Raw genomic sequence first — 15,079 nt, forward strand, 5'->3', positions numbered from 1 at the left:
TTTACCTCACTATTTATACCACAAAATCATCCCTCCTCTCCAAATTGGTCTATTATCACATGCAATTTCTACTTTGAGGATTACGTTTGTTTAGTTAGACTAATAAAACCGTCAGGAAACAATGCAACGAGATTAATCGCAATTTTTCTAAATTCTAAATCTTTATAATATTGCATTCATCAAACGGAAACTATGTTAGCATTGTTATCTATTCATAAGATATCTTCTGTTCTTAATCAGCATGATTACATAACGCAATTTTTCATAAAAGTTATATAGTTAATACTATTTGCTCTGCATCTTGGACCTCTAGATTTTTAAAATGCACAGAAAATTTTAAATCAATTGGTTTTTGATTTTGTTTTATTTCAAAGCTAATGTAGAGCTAGAGCATAATTTTTTTTTGCTTAACTTTGTACGTAAGGACACTCGCCTTTGCATACATTATCCAAGTGGTCTATGAATTCGTAAACAATGTAATTATATTGTGCTTCAATTGTTAATTTCCAAAACAAGTAGGATGGGGAACGGTTTTACTTTAGGAAGTCAAAAGTTCAATTTTTATCTGTTTTCAATTGTTTATTTCAAAGACGTCCTGATGCGAGAAAGTAACAATTGCGTAATTATATTTTACATAATCTCCCCGCATTCTCCCCGGTAAAGGATTGTTGCCGGGTTTCCAGGATGTATCTGATTGTAGCAGGACACTTGACAGCTATTATCAAATGTGCCACGATCCGTGCAGACCGGTAGGATGACAGCTGGACAGATGCATTCACGAGGTCTTTCAATCCTTCCCACTTTGCAAACTCCTTCGTAGACGATCCTTAGATCAGCGTCGGTGCGTTGGGCGCATTTAAAGGTGCACTTGTTGCCATAGGTGATGCCGTTGGAAGCGCACACCGGTATGTACTCTCTGGTGCAAGGACAAAAATCTTCTGCAAAGCAGACGCCCAGCAGAACGGAGAACAATAGGAATGCAATGGTCTTCATTGTAGCAGATTCAATTCTTACCTAAATTACCGTACACTTTACCTCAATATTTATACCACAAAATCATCCCTCCTCTCCAGGAGGAGAGGAATACGTCTGTTCATTTGGACTAATAAAACCGTCAGGAAACAAAAGTGATTGTTTCGAGATTAATTGCAATTTTTTTCAACTCTAAATCTTTATAATTGTGCATTCAACAAATAGATTTATTGTTACCTATTCATAAGATATCTTCTATTCTTAATCAGCATTTTTTTTCTACTCTAAATCTTTGTAATATTGCATTCATCAAACGGATTAGTTGTTAGTATTGTTAAGATATCTTTTGTTCTTAATCAGCATGATTACATAATGCAATTTTTCAAATTTTTTCATATAGTTAATACTATTTGTTCTGCATCTTGGACCACTAGATTTTTAAAAAGCACAGAAAATTAGCACATCGAATATGGTTAAAATTAAGAAGATATATATATAAGAAAAATGGAAATTGAATAAATATTTTTTTAATTAGATTTAGTATGAACGATGTAAGAGAAATTTTTAATAAAAGTTACTTACTAGAACACTGTGATTTGTTAATTAATTAATTACAAATTATTAAAATTTTTTCTAAAGTTTTTATAAATCAGGTATGTATGTCCATAAGAAATGCTATTGCCTGAAAATGTAGATAAAATCAATATAGTTTCAATATTTTTACTTAAAATGTTAACATTTGTATAATTAAACGTGAGTAGGATTAGAAAAGGTGTAATTATTAAAATGTTAAGATAAAATCAATTGATGTTCTATATTTTATTTCAAAGTTAATGCAGATCTTGAGAATACAATTCTATAAGTTCCATTGCTTAACTTTCTATGCAAGGACACTCGCCTTTGCATACAATTACGGCCGCTTTATCGGGATTAACCATCCGGAAACAGCCAACTTGGCAGCTGTTTGCGAACGTGCCGAAGTTCGTGCAGACCGGACTGTAGACATCTGGACAGATGCATTGACCCGGTTGATATCTTCGCGATTTGCAGACGCCGTCATGGAGAATCCTCAAGTCTGCGTCGCTGCGTTGGGCGCATTCGAATTCGCACTTGTTGCTATAGGAGATGCCATTAGAAGCGCACACCGGCTTGTACTCTCTGGTACATAGACAAAGATCTTCTCCAAAACAGACACCCAGCAAAGTTGAGAACACTACGAATGCTATGATCTTCATGATAGATCACCTAAATTATCATGAATATTCTCTCCACTTTATATAGAAAAGACAATTTCCCCTCTCCAAAGATCGCATCTTTAAAACCACGTACATATAAAGGTATTAAATCTATTTATTTAGAAGAATAATAAAACCGTCAGGAAACAAAGCACAATTAAAAGTAAGTTGAAATTACTCAAATTAATCTCAATTTTAACAAACAATCATCATGAAAAATAAATTTCAAATACTAAAAAAATACTTTTATTAACAAATTTACGATAAAAATGTAATAATAAAATCGAATAATAGCAAAGATAATGTTATTAACAGTTTCATGCAAATCATTGCATTTCCATTGTTAATTTCAATGATGACTCAATACGAAATAAGTTGTTTGCCAAGTGTATAATTTTATTCCGTTGGACAATATCCATTGTGCAGAATTTCGATCGTCTTGTCGGGATTTTCCCTATTGTAGCATCCCACGGTGCAGCGACTCGAGAACGTACCGATGGTCGTGCAGACGGGAAAAATCTCTTCTGGACAGAAGCATTTGTCATTGCAAACTCCATCGTCGACGATAAACAGCTTTGTGTCTGTGCGTTTGGCGCATTCGAAGACGCAACTGTTGGGATAGGTGACACCGTTGGAAGCGCACACCGGTCTGTACTCTGTGGTACATGGACATAAATCTTCCGCGAAGCAGACGCACAACAGCGCGGAGATCACTACAAAAGCGACGGTCGTCTTCATTGTTACAATTGATTGAACGTGCATTTCCGCTGCCTTTATATACGAAAATTATCCTTCTCGAGATGATGAATAATAATAATAACAATAAAAATATGTCAGAAAACAATTAAAGGTGGGAGAAAAAAAAAGACGAATGCGCACGATTGTTCGCACAATTAGCAAACAAATAAATGTAGATTAATTATCACCATGGCAACAAGATTTTCAAAATGCATTTAATGCAAAAAGAAATAGTAACATTTATTTCAACAAATCATACTACAAACTCAAAAAATAATATGATATAACAAGAAAATTACAAAAAAATTGATCTGGGCTATTGACCATAGATCTTCCTGCCCTAAATTATATTATTATCAATAATTTCGCGATTTCAAATCTCAAATTGTAGTCAACCTACATCAAATCCGCCACTGCATTGCTTTTAAAAATTCTAAGGGATTTCTAAGAGATTTTATATAAGCATTTCCATGAGATTCTTATGAGATTTGTAAAGAATATGTAAACAAAAATTTGAAGTTACGCTATTACGAATGTTCTATTGGGATTCGTTAGATCCCAATGATATTTTCATGAAGTTTTTGTTAAAATATCATAGGCAACACTATTTGCACCATTACTTAAAATGAATATGAATTTAATGCATGTTTCATTTATTGGTTTCTTTTGTTAATATAGATATCTAATCAGTTAACAGTATTAATTGTTGGATCGAGGATAATAATGAGAATCAAGTAGGAGAATACATTAATTGTTTATAGCAACAATTACATCTTCAAATGAAAAAGTTTTGTTTTCTTTGAAATAATTTTACTAACTTATTCAAAGTTGTTTTCATTCAAAGTAACTTAATTAAAATTACTTAAAATTTCAGGTATTATTAAGAAAGAAAAACATTTATGCTTTTAAACTAATATCTTTATTTTGTGTGTTTTATTTAGATATCTTTGATATCCTTGCATTTACCGTAACCGACAATTTTCAATGTGTCGTCTCTGCGGGCGGCGAAATCGAAAAAACATTGGTTACCATAGGTTACACCATCTGAACCACAGATTGGGAAGTATTCCAGAGTGCAGATTGGAGCGTTCCTAGCTCTAGGTCCTTCCTCGCAACTTCCTTCGAAGGCAACAGTCAGAGCGGAATCCTTCTTGACGGCTTGTGCAAAGAAACATTTATTTCCATAGGTTACACCATCTGACCCACAGATTGGTAACCATTCCAGAGTACAGATTGGAGCGTTCCTAGCTCTAGGTCCTTCCTCGCAACTTCCTTCGAAGGCAACAGTCAGGGTGGAATCCTTCTTGACGGCTTGTGCGAAGAGACACTTATTACCATAAGTTACACCATCTGACCCACAGATTGGTAACCATTCCAGAGTGCATGGTTTGTACAGGCATTGACCGCACTGGGCTACGCACAGGACTATCGCCAAGGAAACAATCAAGTTGGAGAACATCTTTGGACTGTATCTTCTGTTCACTTCCTACCTCATTTATACCCATCACTCGCTAAGTACAAAAAATCCAAATACAATGAAATCTTATGTTTGCTTAATTTGAGTAAACATTAATTCGGATTTAATCCCCATCAAATTAACAGTCAGTGCACTTATCGCCATGACAACGATATTAAAACTTTCCGCAGCTACTGTTTTATAGTCTTACGACTCATCATTCATCAGGATAGAATCATGTATCATTATTTTTACATTTATTTTTAATATTATTTAATAGCAATATAGTTATTTATTTCAATGATTCATTCGATTTCCAAAAAAACATTTTCGCTTACATTAATAATTTCATAACCATTCATTGTAATGATCCGAATCTTAGGCAATATGAATACGGCCTCTCAGTAAATCCATTAAGTTCCTTCAGCATGAAGAATATTTCTGGCTCGTAAAATCGACCATTTGAAGCGCATATCATCGGCTGGCTGCGTCTCATCTCGGCACAATTCCTTCCGTAAGCAACGATTTTCAAACTGGGATTCTTGCTCTGCGCAACGTAGAACCAGCACGGATTCGAATAGATGGCCCCGTTCGAGGCGCAGACTGGATTGTATTCTGTTGTACAGTAAATTGTCTCTTCTTCAGGAATGATTGCAGCATTGGAGCAAACAGCTACGGAAAGGACAACAATCAGGATCGACTTCATCATCTCGATTGATAATTCCGGACACAATTTAATCACTTTATATACCCATCAGCGCAATGAACAACAATCCTTAACTGCAGACTTAGTCGAAATCGACAACTGTATACTATCGTAAATTATGCTACACTACAACAAAAGTTCCATTTATTCTAAAGAACAATCGACAAGATAAAAGTTACAATTGTATTAATAATAAAAGTACTTAATTGTTATAAACATTCTTTTGTTTCGTAACGAATTTGAATATTAAACTGCGCAGTTCGAAGTAAACGTTAAATTTACTCTTGAGTGTAAGCTTTCAAATTATTATGATCAGATGAAATTAGGTTAGGTCAACTATTTTATTGGATTGTTGCAAAATGTAACAAAGAAAATTGGCCCGTGCCAACAAGACAATAACAGCACGTCCTTGGAGCCAATTCTGTTTTCAATGGATGTATTATTGAATATTCATGCAAATCGCAACTATTTTCCATTACATATCATTTAATTTCCATGCATTCGTTCAATTGTCCTAGACAAAAGTGTCATTCGATCGACTAGAAACAATTGAAAATCTATAGTTTCCTAGGTAACACTAAAAAACTTAATCTCTAAGCAACGCTTCAATTATAAATAATTATTATTACGACAACAACAACAAAAAAAATAATTACGTCGCGTGCAATTAACAAAAGGTAATTATTTCTATTTCCAACAAAAAAAAGTTAAATATTCAAATAAAAAATAGCTCTTAATGAGAAACAAAAACTTAACTGTAACCATCGAAATTTATCTAAAAATATTTAAAAACTAATTGCTAATTATGTGAAATAATAATTTTACTGGCGCCAATTAAAAGAGGAAAAAAAAATCATATTCAAATTAAAACAATTCTCTTCTAATGTAAATTCCTAAATGTGTTTAATTAATAATAAATTAATATTAAAATGTAATTAGGAATAACATTATACAATGATTAGAAATGGTCCAAGTAATTGCCAGTAGAAAGTAACATTAAAGTACAATTATCTTTATAAAATCAGTTTTTTTTTCGGTGCGAGAGGAATCTGCTGATAAGATGTATGTGTTTAAATAACGGAACGTTTAAATAGTCAAAATGATTGCTTAGTACTTATGAAACTTCTTGCAATTCAAAATGATTAATAAACTTTTAAATGAAATAGTTTTGCAAATGTTAAATAATTCAATAGAAAGAAAATTATGAAAATTCAATACTAAATTTTCTAATTGGAAAAGCTTTAACTAGTTTCGTTCCAAACATATAGATGACAACTTTATTTGAAGATGTTTCCTTTAAGTGTGATTTTTTCAAAGTATTTTTTATGCCAATGTAATTCTTCAAGATTAACCTTTATAAAGTAAAGGTAATTTAAATGAATGTAGTTTAAAAATCATGCTAGAGTTCATGTACAAACTTTTTGTAATCTCCGATGGTGATGATCTTTTAAACCTTTGCAAATAACATATTTTCGAGCGTCCGCAAAATTTAAGTGAAACGAACGTAAAGAGAGGCAAGCAAATTACCGTCTCATTACCGTCGGCTTTAATGGATCACGGTGCAGTCTAATTAGGTTTATATCACGGCGATAAGACCGTTCCTCTCCCTCCCATACACACACACAAATACACACAACAAACACTCACTACAGTCTCAACTGTTAAAAAGCGCGCGCCGCTCGCTCCGGTCCTGCATTCCCACGAAGATGTCGTCCTCGCCATCACCATCGTCATCATCGAGATGGACATCGTGTCTCATCTTGCTGCAGGTCCTCAACCTCGCGATCGCAGCAACCCAAAGCGCAGATCACGTAACAGAAGGTCAGTGAATCAACGGACTTAAACTAATTCAATTCGCATCCAATCGAAATACATTTCATTCATTCCGACGACGACTATGTTTCAATTACCCACCAGCCTTCCGTTTTATCGCGTTTAATTACATTAATTTGTAAATACAAGCGCGCGCGGTCTCATCAAACCATAAAGATTACCTTTCCACCGACTTCTGTTGTTCACGGTTATTTGTTTTCTTTATACCAGCTTATTACACGTGCCCCATTTCCGTGCTCGGAATGTGCTCAACTTTACATTTGAAATGTACCTGGTGTGTTCCAATACAAAAATTTAATTAAACGCTCGAGGTCGGAAAATTATTATGCAATGTAACATATATTATTAGATAAACAATTCCGATGTTGATTAGAAATTTCAATTTTAACTATTTAAATATCACAGTATTGAATTTAGCTACAATCAACACTAAATACTCTAATTAAAGCTGAATATTTGACTATTGTAACACATCCATTTTCATTGTTGTCCGAATTACAGATTTCAAATAATTAATAAACACTAACTGTTATGAGATACACTAAATTTTTACATAATTTAGCTACAATATAAATGAATCACACTAATTACAGTTACATTTCATATAAAATTATGTAAAAAATTAAACAACAAAATCTTTTAACTTTTCCCGGACCAATAAAAACAATCTATACATTCAATATTTTTAAAGAATGTAATAATCCTAGCAACAGAAAAAAAAAACAAAAAGATTACTATATACTATTTTCTCATTGTACTTATTCACACGCCAAATCATTGACTTTCCTTCTATTATATATTTTTTTTTTCTTTCATTATCCCTGAAATACAAAAATTTATTATTTTTTTCGTGTACAAAACAATGTTAATAACGTTTCCAGGAAACGTACGCACTTAAGCATGTTTTTAATCATACGCCATGGATGAATGATTAAAATAATTTCAAGTTTTCTGTTTGTTTTTCTATTAATGTTGCGTCATTTGCGAATTTACAATTTTAATAAATTTTTATTTTGTTTTACTTCAAAAATTAATGTAAATAGATAAAAAAAAAATTAGTTCAGAATTTTTAATGATTTTTTTTGTGCATAATTATTCTACTTGTAGATCATAGATATTGGTTAGATCTGGGAAGAGAAGATATATTGAGGGCTTTATCAGAGCAACGAAATACGGGAATCGCGAAGAATGTGATACTCTTCGTTGGGGATGGTATGGGGTTGTCCACGGTGACTGCAGCTAGGATTTATGGAAAGACTGAGCGCGGACGTTTGGCTTTCGAAAACTTTCCCAACATAGGCACTCTTAAGGTGAGTAGTGTAAACTTCAACTTCATAGATTATTGAAACTTTTTTTTCAGACATATTCAGCAGACAAAATAGTGCCGGACTCTTGCAGCACAGCCACGGCCCTCTTCAGCGGAATCAAAGCTAACCAGAAGACGTCTGGGGTGGATTACCGGGTGGTTGTCGACGACTGCGAAGCTTCCTTGAAACCGGAAAACACTATAGACAGTATGTTCGTATGGGCAAAAGAGGCTGGAAAGAGCACCGGTTTCGTGACGACAACTCGAGTAACACACGCCACACCGAGCGCCCTTTACGCGCACACCTCAAACAGGAATTGGGAATGCGAGGACAAGATTCCAAAAAATGCGGCCGCCTGCAAGGACATCGCCAGGCAATTGGTTGAGGATCTCCCAGGCAGGGACATCAACGTGATCATGGGCGGAGGCAGACAAAATCTGCAATCCAACGTGGTGGGAAGCGATGCTGACCCTATAGACCCTTGGAGCTGCTACAGCAAAGACGGAAGGGATTTGATCGCCGATTGGACTGCCGACAAGAACGTACGCAATTTCAAGCACAGAGTTGTGCAGAACAACGAAGAATTAGCTGGTGTAGATCATTCGGAAGAGTTTCTGCTCGGAGTGTTCGCCAACGGACATCTGAAGATGGAGCACGAGAGGGATCAAGGACCCAAGGGAATGCCTTCGTTGCGCAACATGACAGAAGCTGCGATCAAGAACTTGATGAAAAACCCGGACGGCTTCTTGCTGATGGTATTCAATTAAAACCGGAATCGAAGGTTCGGGATAATTGCAGTGATTGTTACAGGTGGAGGGCGGATTGATCGATTTCGCCCATCACAGAGGACACGCGAAGCAAGCTCTCAGCGAAACGATGGCCTTCAACGATGCCATCGAACGCGCCTTGGAATTAACAAAAGCTAAAGCTTCGGAAACTCTGATCATCGTGACCAGCGATCATTCGCATCCTCTGGTGATCAGCGGTTACGCGGACAGAAGCGTCCCGATAACAGGTGCAGCTTACGCAACCAACGCAACTTGCGCGAAGTTAGTTACAGTGACGAATCTGTTTCAGGAATCGCCCAGAATTCCAAATTCGATGGGGTGCCGTACACCACGTTGCTCTACGGCACCGGCGGTCCGGACAACTACAAGTTCTTCGTTAATCAATCCTCTGTAGCGCGCGAGAATCCCGCTCTCGTCAACACGGATGATATCAATTACGCTCAGCAGGCTGCAATTCTGACAGATGAAGTAGCGCACGAGGGATCAGACGTTCTCGTCTACGCCACAGGTTGCTTCCTCCTATTGGTTGCTTCCTCCTCAAGAAAAGGACTTACCTCTCTTCTCTGATTTGCTGCAGGTCCGATGGCTCACCTCTTCCACTCCGTCCACGAGCAGACCTACGTTGCTCACGTGATCAGCTACGCTTCCGGGATTGGTCCGCAGTCAGGCCGCAACGACGGGCACAGATCATCAATCTCGCACCACGTAATCGCCGCAGTCCTATTGATTCCGCTGTGGAGCTTAACCGGCTAAAGTTTCTGTTGTTTTAGGCGAAAAATAGAAAGTTTTAGTCAATAAATAAGGCTACTCTTGAAAGCGCAGATCCTTAAAAACAAGCACGACACAACACACACTGCAAAGCAAACATATGACACAACCAAGGACATACGTCTGTTTGTTTATTTTCTTTAAATTTTTTTTTAGAAACAACCAATCACCATGACTACTTTAAACCAATCAAATTAATTGGAAACACGACACGAAGAAGATGATTTTGAAACAAAACTTACACATTTCCAGACACGACACCAGTAAAAAAACAAACAAATTAATTAATCAGACATTCCAGCAAGAAATTCACTTAATTAATATCCACAAATATTCTAGGATATTTCACAATTAAAATTCACTTCTAACTTTTCACATTTGACACAACTGACATACGCAACATTTGTTTAACTCAGAACCTACTTTGATTTAAAAATTACAAATTCACATTTTTTTTTAAATTCCTAAGATTGACTCTCTACAAAATGTAGTTAAAAGTAACCCAAGTAAGTAACGATTTAGAAAATTATTTCAATATTTTCTCATGGAATTAATGTTTAATTAATTAAATTAGCAGCTTAAACAGATTTCTAATTTTGGACGTAAAAGCATTGTTTTTTATTTGAAATGTAAATATTTGCTGTTTGAATTTGTAATAAAATATTGTTTATTGGTAATTATTAATTGTTTTATTGTTCTTTTTCTTCTTTTCTTCTTGCATCTTGCACAATTTCGCCAACCACTGTGTTTTATTATTAATTTTAGTAATTTTAATTAATTATGTAAGAAAGTAAGGAGGAAAGTATAAGTATATAATTTTAAAAATTTAAATTCTCGTTAGTTCTTGTAGTTGTCGCTAGATGTATTATTCAATCAATCATATTTAAATAAATAATTAATCTGAATAGAATAGGAAGATACTAACTGAGCTTAAATTAAGTGGTGCATATTTTGGTAAATAATTAATCTTAATAAAGGTTGTAAATAAAATGTTGTAATTAGAGCAGCGCCAAAAGTGCTGAACTATAACCTTGGCACGAACGCCAATAGATGGCTGAAATTCGTGTATGCCAATTTTTAAGGTTATGTTTTCGTGTAGCATATTTGTATTTTGATTTTGTTAGCAGGCATGGCAGCTGAAGAGGGTAATAAGAAAAAGGCCAGAAGGCCGAAGAACAGATCGAATAAGTTGAATATTGTGTTCGACGAGGGTAAACGTAGGTAAAAGCTTATATATATATTATTCATATTAGGGTAAAATTGTCTAATATGTTACTAATTGCAGGGAGTTCTTGACTGGGTTTCACAAGAGAAAATTGCAGAGGAAGCAGTATGCGAAGGATAAACTGGAAAAGGACTTGAAGGAAGAGCGCAAACGTTTGAAATTGGAGGCAAAAGAGAGCTACAAGAAGCTGGTGGTTTCTCACAGGGATATTCCGGAGGTCGATAAGATATTGGGTAGGGAAGTGGAGGAGTTCGAGGATGAGGAGGTCACAGTGAAAGTTGTGGAACTGTCGCCGGAGGAGATCGCCAAAGAGAACAACTGGATAGGTCCCAACAAACCGAAATACGATGAGGATGTTGAAGAGGAGGAGGACGAAGAGATTGAGGATGAGGAGGAAATACCTGGAATGTCGCTGACGGAGAAGAAGAAACCGAAAGTGGAGAAACCCAAGAAGCAGTTCACGTCCAGCAAAGAGATCAAGAGCACGCTGAAGAAACAAGCAACGAAGAAGGTGCAAAACAGTAAAGTTTTCAAAAGGAAAACGGACGTGGAGAGGCGAAAGCAGAAGAAGAGATCGATGAGAGAGGAGAAAGAGCGTTCCAAATTCCTCAAGAAACACAAGAAATTCGATAAGGGGGAAAGCGTCAGTGGAAAGACGGCGAACAAGAGGTTGAAAGGGAAACGGGCCAAGCACGCCGCAAAGAACAGGGAGAAATGATTTGTATTTATGTGATCATACATACAATATTATATTATTTAAAAAAAAAAGTACATATTTTCTTTATTAGAAAAAAAATAAAATAAAAATGGTTTCGTTATTTTTTTCCTGCACTGAATATTTCGCCCACACAAATATAAAAGTAAGATACACGTCGGAAACACCGTGATATGCGCGCCTGTGCTGTTAACGGTCGTCTTCGTTTGTTTTGTTAATTTTGTTAAGAAATATTAAGTTTTAATCCTCCTCCGCCTTCTTCGGCGATCTGCTCACCACCGCCAGATAACAGAAGGCTCCGCACCTGGGGATCGGCTGAGCGGCGAGGAAGGCTCCGCCGTCGGGCGAATTCTGATAGAGCATCGGCTTCTCCTCGTGGTGGGAGCTCTTGTCTGCCCATCCGCCGGCACCTTCGACGTCGGCGGCCGTAGAACCGCCAGGCTGAGAAGAGATTGATTGATGCAATGAAAGTAACAAATAGTCGCAGTAACATATTTACCAGTAGATTTGCAAGATGTGGTAATGGACCCGGAGGCGGCGATTCTGTGAACGGGGAGCGCAACTCGCGGTTCTGCACGTTCAGGACGAGATAGTACATAAAGTCGTTGCGCAGCTTCATCTCTTCGATGGACTTGTTGCACGTCGTCAACTTCTTCATCCACTTGACGACACGCTGTCGATCTGCAAAGAAAGAAACATTTTCAGGTTTCTCATTAGATGTTGTTGAGTTCGTTAAACTCTTTATTGGAAATTGTTGAACCTGTTAGGCTGTCCAGATTTCCGAGCATCGTCTTCGCGAGGAACATGTTGTAGTTGAAGTCGTAGTTGAGGTCCTCGGCCTGCTCCATGGCGCGTTCTTATGAAGTCAACTGAAGAATTTCGATATCTGTTCCAAAAAATAGGGGAGGTTTCGTTCGGAGAAGGAGGATGGGGGTCGGTGAATTATTTTGTTCGAAAAATTATGATAGGTGTCATCGGGTGCGACGCACACACGATCCCGATAGGCGAATAAAAAAAAAAAAGTTTTGCACCCCACACGTCGTTCAAAAAGAACGTGTTTGCGATGCACGAACGTTTCCTGCTGCGGATCAGTAGAATCCGCCCCAGCTGTCGCGCGGAGCTCTTCCTCGATGCGACGACTGCGGATTCTCTACTGTCGTCGTCGTCTGCATGGTCGTCCTTACAGGGGACATGGCCCTTGCCTCATCCTGCATCTGCTGTTGCTGCTGTGGCGGAGACCTCGGCGGAGAGTAATGGAAAGGCGAAGCAGGCTGCTGCTGCTGACCACCCCTAGATGCCGGAGGCGACTTGACCGGAGAGTAGTGGAACGGCGAGGCCGGCTGCTGACGACTTCCACCAGCCTGCGGCGACTTCGGCGGAGAATAATGGAACGGCGATCCTTCCTGCTGCGGCGGCGGCGCTCGAACCTTCTTCTTCTTGATGCCGACCCTGCTGCGCGAGGCCTTCGATTTCAGCGAAACCTTGCTCGTTTCCATCTTCAGGGAGGTCGTCTCCTTGGTCGACTCCATATCGGCGGCAGTTCTCACAGCCCAATCGTCCTTCGGTTGCTCACCGCGTGGCTTCGGCAACTTCGCCGACTTGGATTTCTTCTTCTGAAGCGTCACCTCTTCGGCAGCGGCCACCTCCTTCTCCACTATAATCTTCTCCACGGATTCATTCAACTCCTCCAATCTAAAACGAAACAATTTAAAAAATCAATCGATACGATTCATCCGACGTACTTATCCTCTAGCTGCTCCTGCTGCTGCTCCAGCTTCTTCCTTTCGTCCTCGGCCTGCTGTTCCCTGATCGAGGCCATCTTCATCTCCTCGCGTTGCTGCCTCTTCAGCTGCTTCATCCTGTCCTGCAACCTGCTGTTCTCCTCCTTCATCCTCTCGCCTTCCGTCTTCAGCCACTGGTATCTGTGGTAAGCCTCCTGCCGGAGCAGCGCTTGCTGCTGATCCTCGTCCATCTCCAGTCCTTGCGCCAACGGGAATTTCAAATCCAGGTATCCGACCTGCGTGTAGTACTTGTCGAAATCAAAGTCAGGGCACCACTGATTTATCTCGTTGATCGCTCTCATCATCTTGTCCGAATAGACGTTGTACATCTCGTGGCTGTGCTCCGTCAGCTGGATGTGCTGATTCGTGAGCACGTCGCTCACATCTTGCGACATCGTCTCGTATATCTTCCTCGAGGTGTTCCTGAACGTGTTCATCTCATCGTTCAGCACGTCACGAAGAAGCTGCCCTGAAATATAACGCATCATACACATACAAGCACATACAATGCGGTGTCTCTACATACCATTATCTCCGGTCGATGGTGAAATCAACCCGATGAACTCCTGCACCGATACATTCTGTCCCTTCATGCTCTTCATAATTTCCTTCATCTGATTCAGATCCTCACCAGCCGGTTTGTTCCTTCGCATCATCTTCTTCTTTCCCGTCTCCTTGATCCTCTCCTCTACGAGAAAACAAAACCAAAAGATAACGAATTACAACTTACAACACTCCGCGAATTCATACCTTTCTTCTGCGTCTTCTTCGATTTAACTTGCATACTGAACGCGGGTAACTTGACTTCGGGTTCGGGTTCGGGCGCTGCCGCCGCGGCAGCCGCCGCCGCCTCCTCCTCATCCTTCTTCCGATCCTTACAAGCTTTCGGCTTCTTCGCCGCGCCCTTGTTCGCTATGCTCAGAATCGAAGAGGTGGCGCGCGGTCCTCCGCCGGCCGTCGGCGGTCTCAAACCGGACGCACTCGGCGGTCTCAAACCGGATGCTCTCGTGTTCCCGGAAATGATCTGCGATCGGCCGCTGGGGCCGGCGCGCGGTATCTGCCGCGACATCCTTCTGCAGAAATAACTCAAACTGAAAATTTACGTTTCATTTCGCACAACCTCGCCAAAAGAGTAAAAAAACGTCAGAATGTCAGCAGCATCATCGCTCTGACAGCAGCCACTTGCGATTCAAATTATTTATTTCAAATTTAACATTTATTATAATTATAATAATATTTTTATAATTCTATTTGTATACAGCAGCAATTTCGTTCAACATGAAGATGATACCAGAAAGACAGGACAGATGATGGTCTCTGAAGAACCCATGGTGTTTAAACGGTCTTCAGAATGGACAGGTGCAGCATCTTCTCAAGAAGACCAAGCAGCAGCAGCTCAGAACCAAACATCCCAATAAACTCACGTAGACAACGACCATCTTGGATCGGTACGTCTTCCGCTACAAATCTGCACCGAATCTCTGATACTCTTACATCAATTTTTGACAACTTCAAGTAAATCCCCGTCACTTGATTATGAGAAAACCAAAATCTA

General features: G+C 38.7%; 8 protein-coding genes across 9 annotated transcripts; 2 read left to right on the forward strand and 6 right to left on the reverse strand.

Annotated features, from left to right (window-relative positions):
• Positions 1-558: 558 nt before the first annotated feature.
• LOC108559098 (serine protease inhibitor dipetalogastin-like) lies at positions 559-1,004 on the reverse strand. The gene has a single exon (XM_017916239.1). It carries the CDS (start codon positions 991-993, stop codon positions 631-633), a length of 363 nt encoding a protein of 120 aa, XP_017771728.1. The 5' UTR covers positions 994-1,004; the 3' UTR covers positions 559-630.
• Positions 1,005-1,767: 763 nt separating this feature from the next.
• On the reverse strand, positions 1,768-2,312 carry LOC108559096 (serine protease inhibitor dipetalogastin-like). The gene has a single exon (XM_017916238.1). It carries the CDS (start codon positions 2,205-2,207, stop codon positions 1,845-1,847), a length of 363 nt encoding a protein of 120 aa, XP_017771727.1. The 5' UTR covers positions 2,208-2,312; the 3' UTR covers positions 1,768-1,844.
• A 125-nt stretch (positions 2,313-2,437) lies between these two features.
• On the reverse strand, positions 2,438-2,960 carry LOC108559095 (serine protease inhibitor dipetalogastin-like). Its single transcript, XM_017916237.1, has one exon. It carries the CDS (start codon positions 2,943-2,945, stop codon positions 2,604-2,606), a length of 342 nt encoding a protein of 113 aa, XP_017771726.1. The 5' UTR covers positions 2,946-2,960; the 3' UTR covers positions 2,438-2,603.
• A 922-nt stretch (positions 2,961-3,882) lies between these two features.
• LOC108559091 (double-headed protease inhibitor, submandibular gland-like) lies at positions 3,883-4,404 on the reverse strand. The gene has a single exon (XM_017916233.1). The coding sequence runs from the start codon at positions 4,402-4,404 to the stop codon at positions 3,883-3,885; it is 522 nt and encodes a 173-aa protein (XP_017771722.1).
• A 2,364-nt stretch (positions 4,405-6,768) lies between these two features.
• On the forward strand, positions 6,769-10,055 carry LOC108559099 (alkaline phosphatase-like). 2 transcript variants are annotated; one of them, XM_017916241.1, is made up of 7 exons: positions 6,769-6,928; positions 8,048-8,250; positions 8,301-9,002; positions 9,058-9,262; positions 9,325-9,543; positions 9,613-9,740; positions 9,806-10,055. In XM_017916241.1, the coding sequence occupies exons 1-7, from the start codon at positions 6,814-6,816 to the stop codon at positions 9,824-9,826; spliced, it is 1,593 nt and encodes a 530-aa protein (XP_017771730.1). In that variant the 5' UTR covers positions 6,769-6,813; the 3' UTR covers positions 9,827-10,055. The 2 variants fall into 2 exon arrangements, with proteins under 2 accessions (XP_017771730.1, XP_017771729.1); XM_017916240.1 differs by having other exon boundaries at positions 9,613-10,055.
• Positions 10,056-10,869: 814 nt separating this feature from the next.
• LOC108559093 (nucleolar protein 12) lies at positions 10,870-11,771 on the forward strand. The gene is made up of 2 exons (XM_017916235.1): positions 10,870-11,024; positions 11,089-11,771. Exons 1-2 carry the CDS (start codon positions 10,933-10,935, stop codon positions 11,744-11,746), a joined length of 750 nt encoding a protein of 249 aa, XP_017771724.1. The 5' UTR covers positions 10,870-10,932; the 3' UTR covers positions 11,747-11,771.
• A 17-nt stretch (positions 11,772-11,788) lies between these two features.
• On the reverse strand, positions 11,789-12,790 carry LOC108559094. The gene is made up of 3 exons (XM_017916236.1): positions 12,504-12,790; positions 12,243-12,424; positions 11,789-12,184 (listed from the first exon to the last, which is right to left on the reverse strand). The coding sequence occupies exons 1-3, from the start codon at positions 12,589-12,591 to the stop codon at positions 11,984-11,986; spliced, it is 471 nt and encodes a 156-aa protein (XP_017771725.1). The 5' UTR covers positions 12,592-12,790; the 3' UTR covers positions 11,789-11,983.
• A 24-nt stretch (positions 12,791-12,814) lies between these two features.
• On the reverse strand, positions 12,815-14,593 carry LOC108559092 (epsin-2-like). The gene is made up of 4 exons (XM_017916234.1): positions 14,275-14,593; positions 14,051-14,212; positions 13,486-13,993; positions 12,815-13,435 (listed from the first exon to the last, which is right to left on the reverse strand). The coding sequence occupies exons 1-4, from the start codon at positions 14,591-14,593 to the stop codon at positions 12,832-12,834; spliced, it is 1,593 nt and encodes a 530-aa protein (XP_017771723.1). The 3' UTR covers positions 12,815-12,831.
• Between the last annotated feature and the right edge of the window lie 486 nt (positions 14,594-15,079).

This window comes from Nicrophorus vespilloides, unplaced genomic scaffold (assembly GCF_001412225.1).
Source record: "Nicrophorus vespilloides isolate i.1.1-1 unplaced genomic scaffold, Nicve_v1.0, whole genome shotgun sequence".
Lineage (NCBI taxonomy): Eukaryota > Metazoa > Arthropoda > Insecta > Coleoptera > Silphidae > Nicrophorus > Nicrophorus vespilloides.

Coding starts and splice junctions, on each gene's coding strand:
- LOC108559098 (XM_017916239.1), bottom strand. CDS start 993: ATGAAGACCATTGCATTCCTATTGTTCTCCGTTCTGCTGGGCGTCTGC.
- LOC108559096 (XM_017916238.1), bottom strand. CDS start 2,207: ATGAAGATCATAGCATTCGTAGTGTTCTCAACTTTGCTGGGTGTCTGT.
- LOC108559095 (XM_017916237.1), bottom strand. CDS start 2,945: ATGAAGACGACCGTCGCTTTTGTAGTGATCTCCGCGCTGTTGTGCGTC.
- LOC108559091 (XM_017916233.1), bottom strand. CDS start 4,404: ATGTTCTCCAACTTGATTGTTTCCTTGGCGATAGTCCTGTGCGTAGCC.
- LOC108559099 (XM_017916240.1), top strand. CDS start 6,814: ATGTCGTCCTCGCCATCACCATCGTCATCATCGAGATGGACATCGTGT. Junction 6,929..8,047: donor CGCAGATCACGTAACAGAAG/GTCAGTGAATCA, acceptor TTCTACTTGTAG/ATCATAGATATTGGTTAGAT. Junction 9,003..9,057: donor CGGACGGCTTCTTGCTGATG/GTATTCAATTAA, acceptor TGATTGTTACAG/GTGGAGGGCGGATTGATCGA.
- LOC108559093 (XM_017916235.1), top strand. CDS start 10,933: ATGGCAGCTGAAGAGGGTAATAAGAAAAAGGCCAGAAGGCCGAAGAAC. Junction 11,025..11,088: donor TTCGACGAGGGTAAACGTAG/GTAAAAGCTTAT, acceptor TACTAATTGCAG/GGAGTTCTTGACTGGGTTTC.
- LOC108559094 (XM_017916236.1), bottom strand. CDS start 12,591: ATGGAGCAGGCCGAGGACCTCAACTACGACTTCAACTACAACATGTTC. Junction 12,425..12,503: donor AAATCTGGACAGCCTAACAG/GTTCAACAATTT, acceptor CTTTCTTTGCAG/ATCGACAGCGTGTCGTCAAG. Junction 12,185..12,242: donor CACATCTTGCAAATCTACTG/GTAAATATGTTA, acceptor ATCTCTTCTCAG/CCTGGCGGTTCTACGGCCGC.
- LOC108559092 (XM_017916234.1), bottom strand. CDS start 14,593: ATGTCGCGGCAGATACCGCGCGCCGGCCCCAGCGGCCGATCGCAGATC. Junction 13,994..14,050: donor ACCATCGACCGGAGATAATG/GTATGTAGAGAC, acceptor GTTATATTTCAG/GGCAGCTTCTTCGTGACGTG. Junction 13,436..13,485: donor CAGGAGCAGCTAGAGGATAA/GTACGTCGGATG, acceptor GTTTCGTTTTAG/ATTGGAGGAGTTGAATGAAT.